The sequence below is a fragment of the Schistocerca piceifrons genome, chromosome 4, assembly GCF_021461385.2.
Source record: "Schistocerca piceifrons isolate TAMUIC-IGC-003096 chromosome 4, iqSchPice1.1, whole genome shotgun sequence".
NCBI lineage: Eukaryota > Metazoa > Arthropoda > Insecta > Orthoptera > Acrididae > Schistocerca > Schistocerca piceifrons.
Genome location: NC_060141.1, coordinates 189896414 through 189920101, shown reverse-complemented (window position 1 = coordinate 189920101; position 23688 = coordinate 189896414). Strand labels below are relative to the sequence as shown.

General features: G+C 40.2%; 1 protein-coding gene across 4 annotated transcripts in view; it reads right to left on the bottom strand.

Annotated features, from left to right (window-relative positions):
- Positions 1-4552: 4552 nt before the first annotated feature.
- The window catches only part of LOC124795243 (zinc finger protein 250-like), a 182907-nt gene continuing 163771 nt past the window's right edge, over positions 4553-23688 (bottom strand). For all 4 annotated transcript variants that reach the window (XM_047259173.1, XM_047259175.1, XM_047259176.1 and 1 more), the window contains 2 exons: positions 21489-21959; positions 4553-5671 (listed from right to left, as the gene is read on the bottom strand). In XM_047259173.1, coding sequence (XP_047115129.1) covers positions 5288-5671; positions 21489-21959 — 855 coding nt within the window. In that variant the 3' untranslated portion in view covers positions 4553-5287. The remainder of the gene's footprint in view (positions 5672-21488; positions 21960-23688) is intronic.

Below are 23688 nucleotides of genomic sequence, written 5' to 3'. Positions count from 1 at the left end.
CTATGGATACAGAGATGCTGGATGAATTGATTTGGCTGTCAAGAAAGCAATGCATGATGCCTTCAATGACTACTGTAGAAGCATATCAAGTGGTCTTTCGCAGAACCCAAAGAAATTCTGGTCAGACATAAAGGCTGTTAGTGGCATCAGAGTTAGTGTCCATTCCTTTGCGAATGAGGGTAGCAAAGTACAAGCTGAAATGCTTAACTCCATTTTCAAATGTTCCTTTACAAAGTAAAACCCTGGAGAATTGCCCCACTTTAATGCTCGTACCACTGAAAAGATGACTGAATTAAGTATTAGTGTTAGTGGTGTTGAGAAACAGCTGAAATCGTTAAAATTGAACAAAGCTACAAGTCCTGGTGGAATCCCTGTCAGAGTTTGCCCCTCTGTTAACTATAATCCATCATAGATTCCCTGAACAAAAAACCATGCCCAGTTCTTGGAAAAACGCACAAGTCCCTTCTACATGATGAGTAATTGAAGTGATCCACAAAACTACCGTCCAGTATCCTTGACATTGATATGCTGTAGAATCTTACAACATATTCTGAACTCAAACATAATGAGGTACCTTGAACAGAACGACCTCCTCAATGCCAGGCAGAATGGATTTGGAAAACATCATTCATGTGAAAGCCAACTCACATTTTTCTCAGACAACATACTGAAACTTTTGTATCACGGCACCCAGATAGATGCAGTATTCCTTGATTTCCGTAAAGCATTTGACTCAGTATCACACCTACATTTATTGTCAAAAGTAAGATCATATGGGTTATCAATTGAAATTTTTGACAGGACTGAGGACTTTTTGGTAAGGAGGACACAGCATGTTATCTTGGATGCAATGGTCCGATGTAGAAGTAACTTTTGGTGTGCCCCAGGGAAGTGTGTTGAGACCATTGCCATTCACGTTGTAGAGGAAGTCTCACGAAAGACACACAGGAGTGGCCCACAGGTCATGCGGCAAGGCCACCAGCCGCCACCACTGCATCTGCCAGCCACCGCCACACCTGACTTTTGTACACTAGTCTGACAGTAGTTGGTTGCGCATGCACTTCCCGAGTTAAGCATAAACAATGCTGCCATTTCATTAACTTTATTTACAGTAGGTGCTCAAAATAGTGCCCATCTGCAGTAAGAGCAGCCTGGCATCTCGTGAACATATTAGCAAACACTCGACAAATTTCGGCTGCCAAGATCTGGAAAATGACTAGCCAAACCCTGTCTTCCAACTCTTTGATTATGTGGGGATTGGTTGCATACACCTTGTCTTTTAATATTTCCCAAAGATAAAAATCATGCAGATTTAGATCTGGAGAATGAGTAGGCCAGTCAACTATTCTATCATCATAAACACTTCATACTGCTGTCATAGAAGCATTGGTGATGTGTGGTCTTGCCTCGTCCTGCATGAAATAACGGTACATCTTTTTGTTAGTGTTGGTTCTCAAGAAAAAAAAGGATGCAGTATATTGATGTATAAGACGCAGTATATTGTTCACATACCTGTCAGAATGTATTGTTTCATGGAAAAAGATTGGTCCAATAATTCATCTTGCACTAATTGCCACCACACTTCTGTTTTCACATCATGCAGAGTTGGTTGTAATGCATGAGGATTCTCAGAGCTCCAACACAGATTGCTCTGAGAACTTACATGCTCTGACAAATGCGGCATTGCTTCATCAGAAAAAAAGTCATCTCAAGATCAACTTCACCATTGTGCACACACTGTAACAGCCAGTTGCAATAACAATGTCGAACAACAGTATCTGAATTCCTCAGTTGATGCACTACTGTTATTTTGTACAGTTTCAATTTCACTTTGTGCAAAGCTCTATGAGCAGACGTTCTTGACACACCGGTGTGAAGTGCCACGCAGCACAGAATTTTTCTCAGACTTCTTCCCAAGGCCTCCCTTTCCTAGTCTAATTTATTTTCGGTTAAATTTCTTGGTTCTCTAGGCCTACGTTTGTGTAGCACAGATCTAGCATCTTGAAATTTCTTCACTAATCTGTGTAACGTCAAACTATTGGGAACATGCTCACCAGGAAATTTTCGTATGAATTCAAGCTGACCTACCATATATGATTCGGTTTTCGCATAGTTCAATAAAAGAAACACTTGTTGATCCTTCTTGTATACCATAGTGAATGGAAACTTGACAGAAAACTCAAAACAACACCCGAGCACAGTATTGAAGACACTCACACTGTGTTTCTGTCTGAGGACCGGGCCCAACAACATAAGGGCAGTGAAACCCCCAGATTCGAAGCAGTATCAATAATGACATCTAGCAACAATGTTTGAAGTAATTAAACCTGACAAAAAAAACACCTCAAAATAAAAAATCAGCACACTCAGTCGCACAGTGTAGGGGCCACGCACAAAGTATTGGTTCTGAAAACTATGCATAGCAACAACTGGCAGAAACAGCAGCAACAGACTGAAGGAACTGAATTGGGAGGCTCTTGAACACAGACGTAAACTATCCCTAGAAAGTCTGTTAACAAAGTTTCAAGAACTAGCTTTAAATAGGTACTCTAGGGATATACTACATATCCCTCACATAGGGATCATGAGGATAAGACTGGAATAATTGCTGTATGCATGGAGGTATTTAAACAATCATTCTTAGTACACTCCATACATGAATGGGACAGGAAGAAACCCTAATAACTGGTACAATGGAGCGCACCCTCTGCCATGCACCTCACAGTGGTTTTGAGGGGTGGGGGGAGGGAGGGAGGGAGTGGAGGGGCAGAGGGGGGGGGGGGGGAGAGAGAGAGAGAGAGAGAGAGAGAGAGAGAGAGAGAGAGAGAGAGATGGGGGGGATTTGTTTTTGTTAAACTGCGAGGATGATTCTGTCTGAAAGCTAAGCACTTTTCTATGTGCTGAATCACCACTTAGTGACCTATCCTCATATGCATATTACAGTCAATCCTGGATGATCCATCATTGCATACATCCTCCACACCCTTCCTATATTATCTTGGCTTCTTTGTTACATTGAGTTAAACCATAATTTACCTCCTCCTCGTATGTTGCACTGAGAGCAATCTGACTGCCTGCCTTTTGCAGATACCATATTTACCCGAATCTAAGCCGCACCTGAAAAATGAAACTCGAAATAAAGGGAAAAAAAATTTCCCGAGTCTAAGCCACACCTGAAATTTGAGACTCGAAATTCAAGGGGAGAGGAAAGTTTTAGACTGCACCTCCTAGTCAAAACAAGGTTGGTCCATTGTAACATGAGACACAATTTCGGTCAAATGGATGAAGATACAGCTACAGTAGTTTGGTTCGAGCCGTAATCGTAACAGTTAAGCTTTACCAAGTAGCTACTGCTATGTGTCAGGATGGATACCCGTATGGATACGGGTACCCTTCCTTTTTCATGTGCTTCGTCTGGTTTGAATCGATTGCTTATTTTGCTTCGATCTGATAAGTGCCGTTCTCTTTGATATAGGTGTTTGCGTCACTCTAAGCTGAAAATGCATTGTATCATGCATTGTTTGTGGCATTATGATAATGCGTGTTTACGACCTGTAGCCACTTGCAGCATAGCTTGCTTTTGTGCGCACTACCACCACTTACAATTAAAAAGGAGAGGAATTGTCTCATTAGCGAAACAATGGCAAGAGACTGCTATTTGTTGGTACTTACACTGCTGCTTTGTTTGATAATGATCAACAAGAAGCAAATAATAGACTGTGTATGATAGATGATGTTCTGAATGAGAGTTTAGCGAAAATTTTTCTCCATTTGAAAATATTTGCAGATGCCTCTTTAGTACATTACATTCTGCACGGAAATTAGTCATCTTAGATTTAAAAATCTGGGCAGTTGCTGTGCTTCATTTTTGACTGTATCACTATTGAGCATAAGAATAATACAAATATAAACATGACATGATACGTATATTTTTCTGCGTTTGCTGTTGTCTCACTCTAGTTTCGCAGTTTATTAGGCCGACAGGATTTAAATGAGATAGCAGCAAACACGAAAGAATATATGGCATAATGTTTACATTCTTCTACCTTTTCTTTTAATTTATTTACTGATGCAGAGGTTTTGGCACCAGTATTTACCTTTGTGCCTGCAAAGCGTGCCTGTGTAGCGGTGCATATATTCGACGGCAGAAGTTAGTTGTGGCAGCACCTACCAATATTTTTCAGAACTTCCGTTTGCTTTGCACTCGATTCTAAGCCGCAGGCAGTTTTTTGGATTACAAAAACCAGAAAAAAAGTGCGGCTCAGATTTGAGTAAATACAGTACCTTCTCCACATTATTCCAAAAACATGAAAGTATATTACAGAAGTTTTGTGAAACACTGGGTATGTTACCATGGATGCATCTACTACAGCCCAAAGTTTTTAAAGTAGTAAACAATTTAATGAGGGATGAAATTAGTGCCATACGATGTAAATCTTCATCAGGTAGAAACACAAATGTACACAACTATAAATCATGAAAAAATTGTCCAATATTATAATATAATAAAAAAATTGTGGTCTTTCCACTGGAAAATTCATTAAGTGAACCTTGTTTATTAATTTTTTCCTGACAAAATGTTGAACAATGATATAAAATATGTACATACATATTCATATAGAGTAAGAAAGTGAAGAGTGCTTAAGGCAACCACTGAATTCTGCACAAATCAAGGAGAACTTTTATAATCCAAAAATATGCTCTTTCATCCATTTACTCTCTTGCATGACACATCAATGACCAGAGCCTTCTTCTTTTGAAACAGAAAGAGATATTTCTGATATGCTTGCCAAGCCTAAGACTTGACATCCATTCCTGTTTCTATAAACTACATACAATTAAAATCTGTCACATCACAAAGTTGAACTGTTTTGATTGTACTATGACATCAAAGTATTCAGTATATAAACATTAAATTGTATCTTTTTACAAATCAACTGTATAATAAACAAAAAATGTAGTAAGTGGTCATTCAGGTCCATTGCCTCGGGCCAAAATATACTCGACAGTTTGTGCACAGTTTTCTAGAACTCCATTAAAAACAATGTATTGTATTTACAATTGTACATAATTCCTTAAAACAGGAATTGCTGAAAAATTACTATTGTACTCATTGCAACTTAAAATCTATTCTGATTAATAACAGAACACACAAAAACTACATAAATCTAAAATTGCATCTTTAAAATAATCCATTTTGATTGACAAAATACTGGGACAATGACGGAGTAATAGTGTACATAACTCTGCACACTCACAAACTAATAACTTACTGGACAGCTTGTTATTACTGACTATTGTTATCTGCTTCAGTGGCATAGTCAGGGAGTATAATGTTATCCTGTTCATTTCCAACTATGGCTATTTCTGACAACACAATCCCATTTTCGGGGGCTACAATATTGTCTGTGCTAATGATAATTGTTTCTGGTGCTCCCTCCCCAACAGAATGGAATGATTCAAAGTGCTGTTCTGTTTCAAACTTGTTATCGAAGACTACTCCACATAAAGCACAAGCATAGCTTTCAGCTGGTGCTGTATCCTCTTGTATAGATTGCTGAGAAACAGTACTTGCAGCTGCACCTGGAATTATCATTTTTGCTTGATCTGCACGACTACTGTGAGCTCCTCTCCCACTTTTCACTGGCACATCTATTGGAACATCAGAGTCCTGTAATAGTAAAGTTAACCAAGTAATTAATATAATAGAGGGAAACATTCCACGTGGGAAAAATTTATCAAAAAACAAAGATGCTGTGACGTACCAAACGAAAGCGCTGGCAGGTCGAAAGACACACAAACAAACACAAACATACACACAAAATTCAAGCTTTCGCAACAAACTGTTGCCTCATCAGGAAAGAGGGAAGGAGAGGGAAAGACGAAAGGATGTGGGTTTTAAGGGAGAGGGTAAGGAGTCATTCCAATCACGGGAGCTTTCCGCTCCCGGGATTGGAATGACTCCTCACCCTCTCCCTTAAAACCCACATCCTTTCGTCTTTCCCTCTCCTTCCCTCTTTCCTGATGAGGCAACAGTTTGTTGCGAAAGCTTGAATTTTGTGTGTATGTTTGTGTGTCTTTCGACCTGCCAGTGCTTTCATTTGGTAAGTCACATCATCTTTGTTTTTTGATAACCAAGTAATTATTAATTTCTTTCCATGAGCATCCATAAAAGTCACTACAAAATGTCTTTATGCCTTAGACAATATGAGTGGCATAACAGGAGAGCCCCCCCCCCTTTCCCTTCCCTTCCCCAGAGTAGAGTTGTTATGAGAGGTGGAGCAAAATGTATATTACAGAGGCATCAGAAATGATGAAAAAAGACACATAGTGCATAACTTAAAGAGCTGACTGGCTTTCAAATAACGCAATTTGTTTAAAAAGATTGGAAGTGGAAGGGACATCCCTTTCAAGACTGTGGGGTAACTGATAGCAATAACCTGAAGTGATGATTTTTTACTCTAGAGCAGGGCTTCACAACATACGTGCTCGCGGAGCAAGCTGTGAGCAGCAAGGCGCGAGCACGGAGCAGCGCGAGCACGCTAACCCCACTACCGGACCAGAGCGGAGAGTCACGTGGGGCACACAACAGCTGCCGTCAGTCAATGTAAATCCGCGGCCACCTGCAGGGATATCACTCACGAATTATTACTGTGACAAATGAAACAAATAAAGGAGAATGTACACGTGCCACATAATTTTATTAGCTTAGTGTATGCCTCTACATTCGTATTAATTTGTGAACTGTTACACAATAAAAGGTGTCACTGAAGTGTAGGATTCTCTGTTATCTTGTACTTTTTGCCCTTTACAATTGCGCCTATGTTTGGAGTAATTGTTCTTGTGCATCGTAGGCGCAGCGTGCAGTTTAAATTTCGATCAGACAATGCGTTTCTCAGGCGCGTCTTGTTACATTTCATTGCAGAGAACAGTTATTCACAAACATACATGGAACCGAACATTGATATTATTGTAGCCGCCAGTTTGTGCAAATGAGGAAATCTATCCTGAGGGAAGTGTCTGTGAAATTCCAAAATGTTTTTCTTGTTCTGAAATTTGTGTCTGTATTCTCTGTCACACTGCAGGTCAATAATTTCTAGTTGCAGCTCAGGACGAATCTCTTCAATATTCGCTGAATATGGAGAGGAGAACAGATCAGAATCACTGTCTAGTGCTGTCAGATCTTGAAAGCGTTGATCAAATTCTTCCTTAAGGGCAACTAAACTATGTGAATAACGTTCACAGTCTTTGTGAACATCTTGCATGGATGATAATTTAGGAAAATGAGCTAGATTTCCTGTTTCCAGCTGACTCGCCCAAAGTGTCAATTTCATTTTAAAAGCTCGTATTCGATGTATGAAATGAGTAATTAGCAGATCTTTACCTTGTAGTGAAATGTTCAATGCATTCAGATGGCTAGTTAAATCTGCTAAGAACGCGAGATCACATTTCCATGAAGGCTCTTTCAATTCAGGAACACACGTTATTTATTTCCACGAACATATTTATCTCATCTAATAGGCAAAAATTCGATTTAATAATTTGCCACGACTAAGCCAGCGGACCTCGCTGTAATAAGGCAGGCTACCATACTGGCTTTCTACATCCTCAAGAAAGCTTTTAAATTGTCTGTGTTGTAGCCCATGCTTCCTCATATAATTGGTTGTACGAACAACACTCATCACATTTTTTAGAGTGATACTCTTTGCACATAAAGTTTTCCTGGTGGATCACACAGTGAACGCCCCTTATTTCATTCAGCACGGTCAGTTTTCGCACTTTCTCCTTCAACAGCGCAATGAAACCTAATTTTTTCCGTCATCGCTGGTGCACCGTCTGTAGACACTGAAACTAAAGAATTCCACGACAATCCTATATTTTCAACACTTTCTTCAACACTACTTAAAATATCACCTCCGGTTGTAGTGTTCTTCATGGCTACTACATCGAGGAGCTCCTTCCTCACCTGAAGATCTCTATTAACACCTCTAATAAATATGGAAAGCTGCGCTGTTCCAGTGATATCAACACTTTCGTCCAGAGCTAGAGAATACGCCATAAAATCTTTATAGATATTTGCAAGGTGGATCTGGACGTCGTCTGCCATGTCCTGTATGCGACGCATAATGGTCATGTCAGATAATGGTACAATCCGAAATTGTTCAACTTGAGATAGACACAAATGTTCCGCTGCAACTACCAAACATCTTTTATTAAATCGCCATCAGTGAAGGGGCGCAGGGATTTTGCTAAAAAGAAAGCAATTTTGTAGCTCACTCTGAGAGCTGCCTCAGTTGATTTTTCTTCGTCATCCAGAGCTTCTTCGGATAGCTTCCTTTTAAGTTTAATAACTTCCTGTGCACGATCTGGTCCATCACATTTTCCACTTCCGTAGTCTTTCGTGTGGTACGACATATAATGTCGCTGCATATTAAATTTCCTAAAAGAATTCAGCATTTTGTGACATACTAAACATTTTGCAACACCATCTTTTTCTGTAAACAGATACAATTCCTCCCAATGGGGGTTGAACTGCGAAAGCATGGTTGAGGTTACACAACGGCGACTTGACATGATTCTTAACCAGCGAAGTGACTGTTAGAGCTGATCGTAGTACTTTTAACGTTACACAGTCGGCGCAAATTCAACAGGCACGCTGCGGTCCTATTCATACGTGCGCGCACATTTCCCCTCCCTCCCTACTCCGCAACTTTGCACCTGCTCCCGAGCACGTGCCTGAGCAGACGCGAGTACTCGCGCTCGAAACCGGCCAGTTGTTAAGCCCTGCTCTAGAGGAAGGAAAATGAGACTTAAGAAGGGTGTTCCAATAGGGAGGATGAGTTGGATAGAACTGAGGGGAGAAAAGGGGAAGGAAAGGTCACGAACAATAATGTACAAAGCTGTGAGAAATCAGAAGAAAGTGTCAACATGACAGAAAGACTGTTTTCAATGTTGTTAATAGTAAGAGGAAGAGGAGAGCCTACTGCAAATGTGAAAGGATATAAATATTTGTGGATGCTGTAACAGTAGTTATATAGAGATGAAGAACATGCACAGGATAGTCTACTGATGACAGCTGCATCAAACCAATCTTCAGACTGAGAATAACAATAACATCGATACATTAAATACAATCTGCTGACAATGTTGACTAGCATACACTCATTGAATTTCTCTCAGTATCACAGATAGAATACAGGAAGTGATAGGTTACCTACTACTCGACAAAGCAGGTAGTAATTGAGTAGGGTAGCCTATCCATCATATTATTCAATCCATACATTGAGCGGGCAATAAACGAAACTAAGTAAAATTTAGATAGCATGTTAAAGTTTTTATTTTTCTTCCTGAAATTTAAGGTTTTCAATGAAGCATTAATCATCAGAGATGGCACAATTCTTGGAATAGCAATTGAATGGAATGGATGAAGCCTTGAAAACAGATTATAAGATGGACATAAATAAAGTAAAACAAGGGTAATGAGTGAAGTTAAATTAAGTCATGTGATGCTGAGAGAATTACATTATGAACTGAAATGCTAAAAGTAACACATGAGCTTTGCTATTTGGGCAGCAACATATGTTGTCAGGGTTAATGAGGATATAAAATGCATATTGTCAACAACAAGAAAAGCTTTCCTAAAAAAGAGGAATGTGTTGACATCAAATACAGACATAAGACCAGAATGAATTTTCACTTTGCAATGGACTGTGCAATGTTTTTGAAACTTTCTGGCAGGTTAAAATGTGTGCTGAGCTGGGACTCAAACCCAAAATGTCCACTTCAATGGCCAATGCTCTTACCAACTGAGCTATCTAGGCACGACTAACAATCTGCTCTCGCACATTTGCTTCCACCAGTATCTCTCTGACTTTCCAGACTTAACAGAGGGTATCCTACAAACCTTGCTGGAGTAGCACTCCTTGAATACATGATATAGTGTGAGTTTAATCACATATAAAGGCATTATTTCCAGAATGAATTTTTACCCTGCAAAGGAGAAAGGAAATTTCATAGGGAGATCTGCAATGTGTGGACCAAACACTGTCCTGTTGAAAAAATGGCACCACGATACTGTTGCAGAGGTAGGTAACACATGAGAACAATGCAGGATTGTGTCATACCACTATGCAGTACGAGTTCCCTTCAGTCAGTACTATATGTGACCTGAAGTCATACACGATGCCTCTCCTCATCTTGATGCCCGGAGTAATATCTCCAAAACACTGGAAAAATGGACCTCTCCCCAGGTTGCCACCATACTGAACAGTCTGTGAATCATGGCACCACACTCCAGATGCATCTGTTTGTGAAGTGGTGTTAACAGCAGCCTACGCATGGGACATTAATTCCCTAGTCTGGCTACTGCTACTCTCTGACCAATGGCAAGGGATGATACAGAATGTTGCAGGGAATGTATTACTTGTTTTGGAAGGCAGGTATAGGTTTGAAAGTATTATGAAGGGCTCAGTGCACAATACAGTGATCTCCCGTATGGTGGTAAGACATAGCTGACTGGAACTTTACGTCTATGTCTACACTTACATGGTTACTCTGCAATTCACATTTAAGTGCCTGGCAGAGGGTTTATCGAACTATTTTCATACTACTTCTCTATCATTCCACTCTCGAACGTTGTGTGGGAAAAAGGAACACCTAAATCTTTCCCTTCAAGCTCTGATTTCTCTTATTTTATTATGATGATCATTTCTACTTATGTAGGTGGGTGTCAACAAAATATTTTCGCATTCGGAAAAGAAAGTTGGAGATCAAAAGTTCATAAATAGATCTCACTGCAAAGAAAATCGCCTTTGTTTCAGTGACTGCCACACGAAACAAGATGCCCTTCTTTGCACTTTTTCGATGTCCTCCATCATTCCTACCTGGTAAGGATCCCACACCGCACAGCAATATTCCAGCAGAGGATGGACAAGTTTAATGTAGGCTCTCTCTTTAGTGGGTTTGTCGCATCTTCTAGGTGTTCTGCCAACATAGAGCAGTCTTTGTTTCGCCTTCCCCACAATATTATCTATGCGGTCTTTCTAATTTAAGTTGCTCATAATTGTAATGCCTAGGTATTTAGTCGAATTGTCAGCCCTTAGATTTGTGCAATTTATCGTACACCCAAAATTTATCGTATTTCTTTTAGTACCCATGTGGATGATCTCGCACTTTTCTTTGTTTAGTGCCAACTGCCACTTTTTACACCATACAGAAATTCTCTCTAGATCATTTTGTAATTGGAATTGATCATATGATGACTTTACTAGATGGTAAATTACAGTGTCATCTGAAAACAATCTAAGGGGGCTGCTCCGGTTATTACCTAGATAATTTATGTAAATCAGGAACAGCAGAAGGCCTATGGCACAACCTTGCAGAACGCCAGATATCAGTTCTGCTCCACTTGATGATTTACCGTCTATCACTGAGCCAGATCAGAATGCACCTTCTGCCAGGATAGTGGCCACTCCTTCAGCAAGGTACGGACAGGTACGTGGGGGTAGGGGTTTGTTAGTTATTGGAAGCTCCAATGTTAGGTGGGTCACGGAGCCCCTCACAAACATAGTGACTAGGGCGGGGAAGAAGTCCAACGTTCACTCGGTGTCCTTGCCGGGGGGCCTTGTCCGGGATGTGGAAGAGGTTCTTCCAGCAGCTATGGAGCGTGCAGGGTGCAGCCAGCTGCATATTGTTGCATATGTCGGCACCAATGATGCCTGTCGTCGGGGTTCTGAGGAAATCCTTGGGTCCTTTCGACGGCAGGCTAAATTGGTGAAGGCGGCCTCCATCTCTCAAGGAGTGGAAGCCAAGCTGACGATCTGCAGCATCTTACCCAGGTTGGACCGGGGTCCTCTGGTTTGGAGTCAAGTGGAGAATCTAAACCAGAGGCTATGTCGACTTTGTGACGAAATGGTTGTAGATTCCTCAACATACACTATGGGGTGGAAGGTTGTAGGATGCCCCTCGATATATCAGGGGTGCACTACACACAGGAAGCAGCTACATGGGTAGCACAGTACTTGTGGCGTGCACATGGTTTTTTTTTTTAGATTAGGTTCCTCCCCACGGGGAAAAAAAAATCGTTGGCCTGAAAAATTACCAGTTCATGTCACTGATGTGGGTGTGCCAACTGTAAAAATTGTTGTAAATTGTCGAAGTGTCTGTAGCAAGATCCCTGAGTTACTCTCTGAAATAAACAGTAGCAATGCCAATATTGTATTAGGTACTGAAAGCTGATTGAAACCAGACATAATTGAACTCTGATGGGACAATGTTTAGGAAGGATAGGACTGATGCTATGGGAGGTGGTGTGTTCATTGCAGTTAAAAGATGTTTAAATGCAGTTGAGATCGATACTGGGTCGGACTGTGAAATTGTCTGGATAAAGCTGTCAATCAGGCAAGGATTGACCATTGTATTAGGACGTTTTCATAGACCACCAGCATCCACAACAAACATCGCAGAACGGTTCAGGGAAAGTCTTGAGTACATAGGAAATAAGTATCCAAATTATCCATTAGTTATAAGTAGAGACTTTAATCTAGCATCCATTGACTGGGAAAATTACACGTTTATCACAGGGGCAGAAGCAAAGATTGGTGTAAAGTTATTCTAGAAGTGCAATTGGTTAGAAAACCAACTCGAGATGGGCGAAACGATAAAATACCTGACGGCTTACCAGAGAGGACATTATCATCGTTGATAAAGAACGTCCATCCTCAGAGACCAAAAACAGGAAAAGTTAACGTAATATTGGTAAACTGCAGGAGTATCCAGGGCAAGGTTCCTGAATTAGTATCTCTTATTGAAGGAAATAGTGCGCATATAGAATTGGGAACGGAAAGTTGGTTAAAACCGGAAGTGAACAGTAACGAAATCCTAGACACAGAATGGAATATATACCGCAAGGATAGGATAAACGCCAATGGTGGAGGAGTATTTATAGCAGTAAAGAATTCAATAATATCCAGTGAAGTTATTAGCGAATGCGAATGTGAAATAATCTGGGTTAAGTTAAGTATCAAAGGTGGGTCAGATATGATAGTCGGATGCTTCTATAGACCACCTGCATCAGCAACCGTAGTAGTTGAGCGCCTCAGAGAGAACCTGCAGAACGTCGTGAAGAAGTTTCGTGATCATACTATTGTAATAGGGGGAGACTTCAATCTACCAGGTATAGAATGGGATAGTCACACAATCAGAACTGGAGCCAGGGACAGAGACTCTTGTGACATTATCCTGACTGCCTTGTCCGAGAATTACTTCGAGCAGATAGTTAGAGAACCAACTCGTGAAGCTAACGTTTTAGACCTCATAGCAACAAATAGACCGGAACTTTTCGACTCCATGAATGTAGAAGAGGGTACCAGTGATCATAAGTCAGTGGTTGCATCAATGACTACAAGTGTAATAAGAAATGCCAAGAAAGGAAGGAAAATATATTTGCTTAACAAGAGTGATAGGGCACAAATCGCAGAATATCTGAGTGACCACCATCAAACGTTCATTTCTGAGGAAGAGTATGTGGAACAAAAATGGAAAAAATTCAGAAACATCGTCCAGTACGCCTTAGATAAGTTCGTACCGACTAAGGTCCAAAGCGAGGGGAAAGATCCACCGTGGTATAACAATCATGTACGAAAGGTACTACGGAAACAAAGAAAGCTTCATCATAGGTTTAAGAGTAGTCGAATCATAGCTGATAAGGAAAAGCTGAACGAAGCAAAAAAGAGCGTAAAGAGAGCAATGAGAGAAGCATTCAACGAATTCGAACATAAAACATTGGCAAACAATCTAAACAAGAACCCTAAAAAGTTTTGGTCATATGTAAAATCGGTAAGCGGATCTAAATCCCCTATTCAGTCACTCGTTGACCACGATGGCACAGAGGACGACCGAAGAAAGGCAGAAATACTGAATTCAGTGTTCCGAAACTGTTTCACTGTGGAAAATCGTAACACGGTCCCTGACTTCAGCCGTCGCACGGACGCCAAAATGGAAAATATTGAAATAAACGATATCGGAATTGAAAAACAACTGCTATCACTTAGTAGCGGAAAAGCATCTGGACCAGACGAGATACCCTTAAGATTCTACAGTGATTATGCTAAAGAACTTGCCCCCTTTCTATCAGCAATTTATCGTAGATCGCTGGAAGAACGTAAAGTACCCAGCGACTGGAAGAAAGCGCAGGTCGTTCCCATTTTCAAGAAGGGTCATAAATCAGATGCGAATAATTATAGGCCTATCTCGCTTACGTCAATCTGTTGTAGAATAATGGAACATGTTTTGTGTTCTCGTATTATGACGTTCTTAGATAATACAAATCTCCTTCATCATAACCAACATGGATTCCGCAAACAGAGATCATGTGAAACTCAGCTCGCCCTATTTGCCCAAGAAATTCACAGTGCCGTAGACACTGGCGAGCAGATTGATGCCGTATTCCTGGACTTCAGGAAGGCATTTGATACGGTTCCGCACTTACGTTTAGTGAAAAAAATACGAGCTTACGGAATATCGGACCAGGTTTGTGATTGGATTCAGGATTTCCTAGAAGAAAGAACACAACATGTCATTCTTAACGGTTCAAAATCTGCAGATGTAGAGGTAATTTCGGGAGTACCGCAGGGAAGCGTGATAGGACCTTTATTGTTTACAATATACATAAATGACTTAGTTGACAACATCGGTAGCTCCGTGAGGCTATTTGCAGATGACACGGTTGTCTACAAGAAAGTAGCAACATCAGAAGACTCGTACGTACTCCAGGAGGACCTGCAGAGGATTAATGCATGGTGCGACAGCTGGCAGCTTTCCCTAAACGTAGATAAATGTAATATAATGCGCATACATAGGGGCAGAAATCCATTCCAGTACGATTATGCCATAGGTGGTAAATCATTGGAAGCGGTAACGACCGTAAAATACTTAGGAGTTACTATCCGGAGCGATCTGAAGTGGAATGATCACATAAAACAAATAGTGGGAAAAGCAGGCGCCAGGTTGAGATTCATAGGAAGAATTCTAAGAAAATGTGACTCATCGACGAAAGAAGTAGCTTACAAAACGCTTGTTCGTCCGATTCTTGAGTATTGCTCATCAGTATGGGACCCTTACCAGGTTGGATTAATAGAAGAGATAGACATGATCCAGCGAAAAGCAGCGCGATTCGTCATGGGGACATTTAGTCAGCGCGAGAGCGTTATGGAGATGCTGAACAAGCTCCAGTGGCGGACACTTCAAGAAAGGCGTTACGCAATACGGAGAGGTTTATTATCGAAATTACGAGAGAGCACATTCCGGGAAGAGATGGGCAACATATTACTACCGCCCACATATATCTCGCGTAATGATCACAACGAAAAGATCCGAGAAATTAGAGCAAATACGGAGACTTACAAGCAGTCGTTCTTCCCACGCACAATTCGTGAATGGAACAGGGAAGGGGGGATCAGATAGTGGTACAATAAGTACCCTCCGCCACACACCGTAAGGTGGCTCGCGGAGTATAGATGTAGATGTAGATTAGATATCTTGGTGACAAACAGACCTGATCTTTTTGAGGAAGTTAATCTAGAAGAAAGTATTAGCGACCATAATGTCATTGTGGCTTCTATGTCAGTGGAAGTTGCAAAAAACCAAAGAAACAGTGTAGAGTTTTCTTGTTTGGGAATACAAATAAAAGTGTCATTAATGAATATCTTCATAGTCAGCTCCAAGCATTCACCATGGGACACAAAGATACTGAGCATCTTTGAGGGGAATTTAAAGGTATTGTCCACCATGTGCTAGAGAAGTATGTGTCTAGCAAAAACATAGGGAATGGAAAAGATCCACCTTGGTACAACAAACACATTAGGAAGTTGCTGAGAAAGCAGAGAATTTTGCACAGTCGTTTTAAACGTAGACACTGCCTTGAAACAGAAATTATGCGAAATGAAAGCAGCTGTCAGAAGGACAATGAGAGATTCTTTTAACGAATTTGAAAGCAATATTTTATCTGCAGATTCTAAAAATAGCCCCCAAAAATTTTGGTCATACATAAAATCTATGAACACTATAAATAATTCAATACCTTCTCTTGCTGACAGTATGGGTAATGTAACTGATGATGATAAACAGAAGGCCGAAATTCTAAACCTAGCTTTCAAAAACACGTTTACGGTAGAGGGCTGCAACACCATTCCCCCTTTCAATTATCAAACAAATGCAAGGATGGCTGATATAGTGTTTAGTGTATCTGGAATTGTAAAACAGTTAAGATCCTTAGACACCAGGAAGGCATCTGGTCAAGACGGTATCCCCGTAAGATTACATGTTCACTATGCTACAAATATAGCACCATTCTTATCCATCATCTATCAGAGATTATTGGAACAGTGGAAAGTTCCACGGGACTGGAAGAGGGGCCAGGTCATAGCAATCTATAAAAAGGGTAGAAAATCGGATGCACAAAATTACCGGCCAATTTCACTGACATTGATTTGTTGTAGAATCATGGAACATATTTTGTGTTCAGGCATAATGACCTTCCCAGGCTCTGAGAAGCTCATCTGCAGAAACCAGCACAGTTTTAGGAAACAGCAGTCGTCCGAGACACAGCTGGCCCTCTTTGTGCATGATATACAACAGGCTCTAGATACCGGCTCCCAAGTTGATGCCATATTTCTCAACTTTTGAAAGGCGTTTGACTCAGTTCCGTACTGTCGCCTGCTCCAAAAAGTGCACGCTTACAGTCTATCCAATGACATATCCGCTTGGATAGAAAATTTTCTAACACACAGGGAGCAGTATGTCGTCCTGAATGGGGTGACTTCAACAGAAACAAGTGTCAGGTGTGCCCCAGGGCAGCATATTAGGTCAGCTGCTTTTTACGATTTACATAAACGATCGGGTTGATGGTACTGACAGCGGCATTAGACTGTTTTCCAATTGCTGTAGTCTACAGGAAAGTAGTATCACACGAAAGGTGTGAACAAATCAATGAGGATTTGCAGAAAATTAATGCGTCGTGTAATGACTGGCAGTTATCTCTCAATATTAGTAAGTGTAACCTACTGCGTATAACAAGGCGAAAATCCCCATTAATGTACGAGTACAAAATAAATGCCCAGTCTTTGGAAGTGGTAACAACTGTCAAGAATCTGGGTGTGACTATTCGAAAAGATCTTAAATGGAATTATCAGATTACACAAGTAACGGGTACGGAAATCCTGAAGTGATGCAAGCCTTCAACAAAGGAAATAGCTTACAATACGTTAGTTCGTCCAGTCTTAGAGTATTGTTTGTCTGTAAGGGACCCTTCCAGTTGCGTCCGAATCAAGAGATTGAGGAGGTCCAAAGAAGAGGGGCAAGATTAGTGACTGGTACATTTAGCCATCACGAGAGCATTACAAATCTCATAGAAAGTTTGAAGTTGGACACACTTGCAGATAGACGGCGCGCTAAATGGAAGGGGCTGCTCACTAAATTCCGAAATCCAATCTTCACCGAGGTTGTAGAGCATATATCATTACCACCAACTTACAAACTGCGCAATGATCACCAATCAAAGATAAGGGAAATTAGAGCTTGTACTGAGGCGTTCAGACAGTCGTTTTTCATTCGCACGGTCCGCGAGTGGAGCAGAGTGGGGGAAATATGACTTTGGCGCAAATTGTGCCCTCCGCCACACACCACCCGGTGGCTAGCAGAGTATATATGTAAAAGTAGAAATTTGGTCTGCTCCCCTTATCTTGTAACTCGCTCACTTTAAACTGTCTTCTATTTATAGTGCCCAAGCTGTGAGATCCCTCAAGTGTGGCAATCGGCTTAAGTTCACCACCCAAAATGTGTGTATCTCAGAAATTCTTTACAATTTAAAATGGTGTCTCCTGATTGTAATTTCTGGAAGGCTGAACTCATGACACAAATGATTAAGAATAATACATACAGACTTCTCAGTCAAGAATTTTGAGCCTGTTAATGAGGACATACTGAACTGGCTTGGGGAGAAAAGAAATTTGTGTCATAACTTGATTAAAAGAAGGGACTGGTTGATAGGACATATTCTGAGACATCAAGGAATCATCAATTTAGTACTGGAGGGAAGTGTGAGGGATAATAATTGTAGGAGGAGGCCAAGAAGAAGACTACAGTAAGCAGGTTCAAACAGATGTAGGAAGACAACGACGACGACGACAACAACAACAACAACAACAACAACATGGCTGGAAGAAGAGCAGAAAATTGGAACATTCCACAAATAAGGAGCACTGATTTTTTTTTTTTTTTTTTTTTTTTAAATCGTGGATAATGCACTATAAGTAGCTACTACCAAGGACACTGTTCTCTTGTAAACAATGACCTAATTTTATGTCACTGACTTGATATTTAAAACAATACAGGGAAAGGGAGGGTCACATAAAAACATGAAGACATCCCGGGAAGTCCCACACATTGCACTGTCCAAGATTTTACACTTTCATCTAAAATTGCATGCCCTTCCAATTTGCGAAAAATACACAAGAAGTGGTTCTTGCACAAGACAGCCTAGTATAAAGCCGCCACCAGCACAGTCAGATTATCAATAGTGTAATGACATCTCTAAAATCTAGACTAAAGGCAACTAAGGAGTTATTTTAACACTAAGATCCAGACAAGGCAGTGGTTGACCATATATGTCTTTCTTGTTTAAGCACAATTTCTCACACATATGATGCTATGGAGATTCTTTTTCTGTAGAAATAATGATTTTTTATTTTGTTTCCATGAGACGATAAGGAATAAAAGTTGACTCAGAGCCCAGCATACACAAGCAAGCCTAATACAGCTGAGACCAAACATGTGTACATCATCTCGTCTCTTGGTGACTTCAATCCACCCTATCAGTATATAGTGGTGTGTAACATACCACTTCGGCAAAGCGATGTGTTGCACATGTTTTTAGTATTGACAAATGATGATCACCAAACATTCAATTAATTTTCATTAGTTGGTTTAAGGAGTTTGGTCACACATATTGTGTGGGGATTTCATATTTTCTGTGCAGGGCTATTCAGAAGGTAGGGAACGTTTCCATCTGATGCTGCTGGGCGCACGCCGATCCAGTGTCTTTTGGTATGTGCATGTTCGGGAGCTCAGTCTGTATCCATCTGTGACAGCAGGAACATCTCTGCATGTCTGGTTTTTTTAATATTCGAATTTGAAATGTGCGCTGCAATCTAAAATCCTGCCAGTTGTGAGGTGCAGTCTGTGGTAAGGTTTTTTTGGCAAAAACCTAAAAACTATAGAAATTTATTGTGAACTGTGCGAAATGTACGGAAACAACATAATGAGTGTTATGTTCCATCCAGAAATGGTGCATTCGGTTTAAAAATGGTGGAACCAATGTTCATGATGAAGAGATGAGTGCACATCTGAGCATTGTGACTGACAATCTTGTCGCTAAAATTGATGAAATGGTTCATGAAAACCATTGCTTCACGCTTAACGGAGCTTTCGCTTTCTTTTCCATAAGTTTCACGGACTTTTTTGTTTGAAATTGTCACTTAAAAGCTAGGCTACCACAAATTTTGTGCACGATGGGTGCCCAAAATACTTACAGAGCACCATAAAGAACAGCGAATGGGAGGCAACGTTGACATTTCTGGAGGCCTACCACAAACATGGTGATTCATTACTGGATCAAATCGTAACCGGTGACGAGACTTGGGTGAAACACGTTAATTGCGAAACAAAAATACAGTCCATGGAGTGGGGGCACACAAGGTCCCCCCAAAAACCAAGACAATGTTTGCAAACCTTGTCAGCAAAGAAGTTGATGGCGACAGTGTTTTCGGATAGACAAGGTGTGCTTCTTATTGATTCTATTATTATTCTCGACCATGGAGCAACCATAAATTCTGTCTGGTACTGTCAAACTTTGCACAGCCTTAGAAGAGCAGTTCAAAACAAACACCGAGGAAAGCTGACATCCAAAATTTTGTTTTTGCACGACATTGCTCGACCTCACACAGCAAACCGCACTAAAGAACTCCTTAATTCATTTAAATGGGAAATTTTCCCCTCATCCGCCATACAGCCCCAATCTTGCACCATGCGACTTCCCCTTGTTTCCCAAGATGAAGAACTGGCTTGCAACGCAGCGCTTTGATGATGACGCAAAGCTCCAGGTGGGCGTGACTCACTGGCTGAAGTCTCAGGCGGCAGAATTTTACAACGAAGGTGTTTCAAAGCTCGTCCATCGCTATGATAAGTGCCTCAATGTGACTATGTGGAAAAGTAGTATGTCAGTCGCTCTTTCAGATGTATATAATAAAATGTATTTCTTGTACTTAGTTTTTTTTTTAAATGCCAAAACGCTCCCTACTTTCTGAATAGTCCTCGTAATTGAGGGAGGAAGGACACAGTGGTTTTGCAAGCCGAGGCAATGCTGGGAGTTCAGTCACACTTTTTGGCACCTACTGGTTCATAGGTTACTCCATGCAGCTACATCCCTGCCTTGGAGGCATGCTGTGCTCCACGGAATGGTTGTCGAGAGGGATATAAACTTTAAGAGAAGCAAGTTAATAATTTCAGATCAATACACAGCAGTATCTGAATTTATACATGCATTCCTCTTCAAACCTTGAAGAAATATCTGAGTGGTACATGATGAGGTTTCCCCCTCCCTTCTTTGCCCCTATAGAGGTTTGTATATCCTTCACAACTCCGGCATTTAAACTACAATCCCTGTTACCTGTGACACATAATGTTTCACCACATAGTTGTCACTCGCGCGTAATAATTCTTTCAATAAATTAACAATTTGGTAGTCATTTAATATAAGTTTCAGAATTCCTATATTTCTCCCTGCTCCTGACCGTCTCCTTGGGGCCAGACTTTATGAACATAAAATGCAGACTTTTATAGAAAACAATGAGCTTACTTATTTTTCATAATGAAAAAAATCACATGCAAATAACAGTAGCCCACTCATCAACAAAAAATTTATGGTAATGTTTTGATATTGTAAAATGAAAAACATTGTCCAAAATCTAAGCAAAATGGGACATACGTCCGAACACACAATTTTTTCCCTACAATGCTGAAATAAACTAACACCACCAATATTTTGTTTTAACATAATAAGCTCTTGCTGCACGTGATGACAATGAAATGGAAGGGTGAACTGGGAGGAAGTGACAGGACTGTTGGGTAGAGGCTACAGTTGCAGTGGCTTATACAACTATTCTTCCACCTTAATCTTACTGCTAGTCTCCCATTTTAATCTTAAGCCTTTTCCACTGCCCCAAGCAACCAATTATTTTATAGATAATGTAAGCAATGAGTCTAAAAAACACATGTAAAATATGAGTCAGATGACTAAATTTTTAAATCATCTATTCCTTCTTCGGTGCAGATCATCATCTTTTGATATGTTCTGTGGAATGTGTTAGAAAAATATCAATATATTTTTGACCTTCGCTCAGTATAATGTAGTCAAATTGTACACTGATTCTTACCTTAAAATGTGATTTCTGATGCTTATTGCAGTCACCCTTCTGCTTAAAACGCCTGCCACACACTTGACAACCATAAGGTCGTTCCCCTGTGTGTGTGCGCACATGAACATCAAGGGTGTCACGGCGACGAAAACCTCTGTTGCAATATGGGCAAGTAAAGGGCCTTTCTTCTGAATGGACAACCAGGTGCTGATTAAGATTAACTCGGGAACGGAAAGCCATTGGACAATGTTCACAAGGAAATGGCTTCTCTCCAGTGTGCAGCCGCTCGTGAATAACAAGTCCTTGCTTCGACTGGAATGCATCATCACAGAAACGGCACTGATATGGTTTCTCACCAGTGTGAGTGCGTCGGTGATAAGCCAAAGTTGTCTTCATAGTGAACTTCTTATGGCAGAAATCGCATTCATAGGGCTTTTCGCCTGAATGTGTCATCATGTGGTAACGCAATGATATTTTTGTTGACAGCACCTGCAAGAAAAATTTAGTAATAAAAAACCAATTATTTCTAAACCTTTTCCTAAGGAGAACATTAAAACCTTTACATCATTTCCCATCAACTGAGATACAAGCAGAACTACATTTTTTGACTGTGTAGCGAGCCTGTCTTCTCCTATCACCAAGCATTGACTGACAGAGTTCACACAACATAACTAAAAGGCTTGAAACTTTGGGTTTTGTTAAAAATAAACAAATTCTATCACACTTTCTAAAAGCAGTTTATGTTATCGTTCAAAACAATTCTCGGATTTATTTTTAACTGATGGCAGTATTGTTTTATTTTTATCTCCTTTTTGAATTTTTAATTTACTGGTTCTGAAAACCATTTTTTGGACTATCGACATCCTTTGTGAAAACACAATATCACAAAATACAATACCACACAATTTAATAGAGCAAAATCAAGTGCAGTCCTAAAAATTTAAAATATCTTTCATTGATTATTTGATCATCTTATGATGATACAATGTTGTTTCTACAAGTGTGATGCTCCTGTCACTTAATAGCCTATACGCTACACTTAGTAACAAACCACTGGATAAATATGAAGGAAAACAGAATTATGCGACACACTAGCTTTTACACCAACTACAGTTTAATTCAAATTGATTCTAGTTGCTGACAAGGGAAAATAACTTTCTTCTTCCTGTTATCTGTCTACGAAAGAAACCACTAAAAAACTTTTCTTCACTTCCATAATATCCGACAGATACCACATAATAAAACACTTTTGTTGAATGAAAGAAAATATTTATTGTTTTCTACTACTCAACTGGCCCTGCAAGCATCGAACACAGAAAAGAATAAATTGAATTTTCTGCTGACAATCCAACCCTGAAGACTAACTGCCAACCTTTCAAAAAGTTATTGGTGCTTACATCTGCTGCTTAACCCACTTCACACACACAGCTGCACTGCCATTCAGTTTTACACTCACTCTGTTCACAACCCGTACATTAAATGTCTTGCAAAGTTAACTATTGGTCAGTGACTTACCAGATCTTGCAATATTTACAACAGGTACACTTGTTTTGCATGACTTTCCTGAAGACAGTACTTTTAAAAGAACTGCAATTAAGTATGACGTAAGTTATATTGTTTATGACAGTAAGCTGAAATGCACTTTTGGAAAGCAGTCCAACTTCATAAACAAGCATTAAATGAACATTTTTTTAAATAATATCCCCAAAGTTAATTTTTCTCAGAATTGGTTTCAGGGAAACTATAGCTATGCCACACAATATTCTTGAGCCTTGATTTTGGAGAATTTAATATAATGGAGTTACTGCAAAACAGCTAATGTAGTTTTGCCAAGAGTGCCACATACTGCTGTTGCCATGTGTAGTCAGCAATAGTTAATTTCACTGAATGTTATTTGGTACCTTTAAAGATTGTGTGGCCATACCGAACACATCTTGACAGTTGGAAAGTGCTGGTTGTGCTCTTGTCGTATTGGTAGTAATGCAGGATACACTTCCAGGCTTAGTTAGTATCCTCTGTCTCCGTTGACAAAAATGTCATAAACCGATATTTCAATGGCTTCCTTTATGAAGCTCTCCCGATACCCAGTTGCTCGGCAAAGCACCTTGGTGTTTTGAAAGTCAAATGTGTGGTCTTCCTTGATGTTAGACTCTGCTATCGCTTATTTTTCTCTCCCTCCCAGTCGCACATTCCTTATGTGCTCCTCGCAGAATTTCAA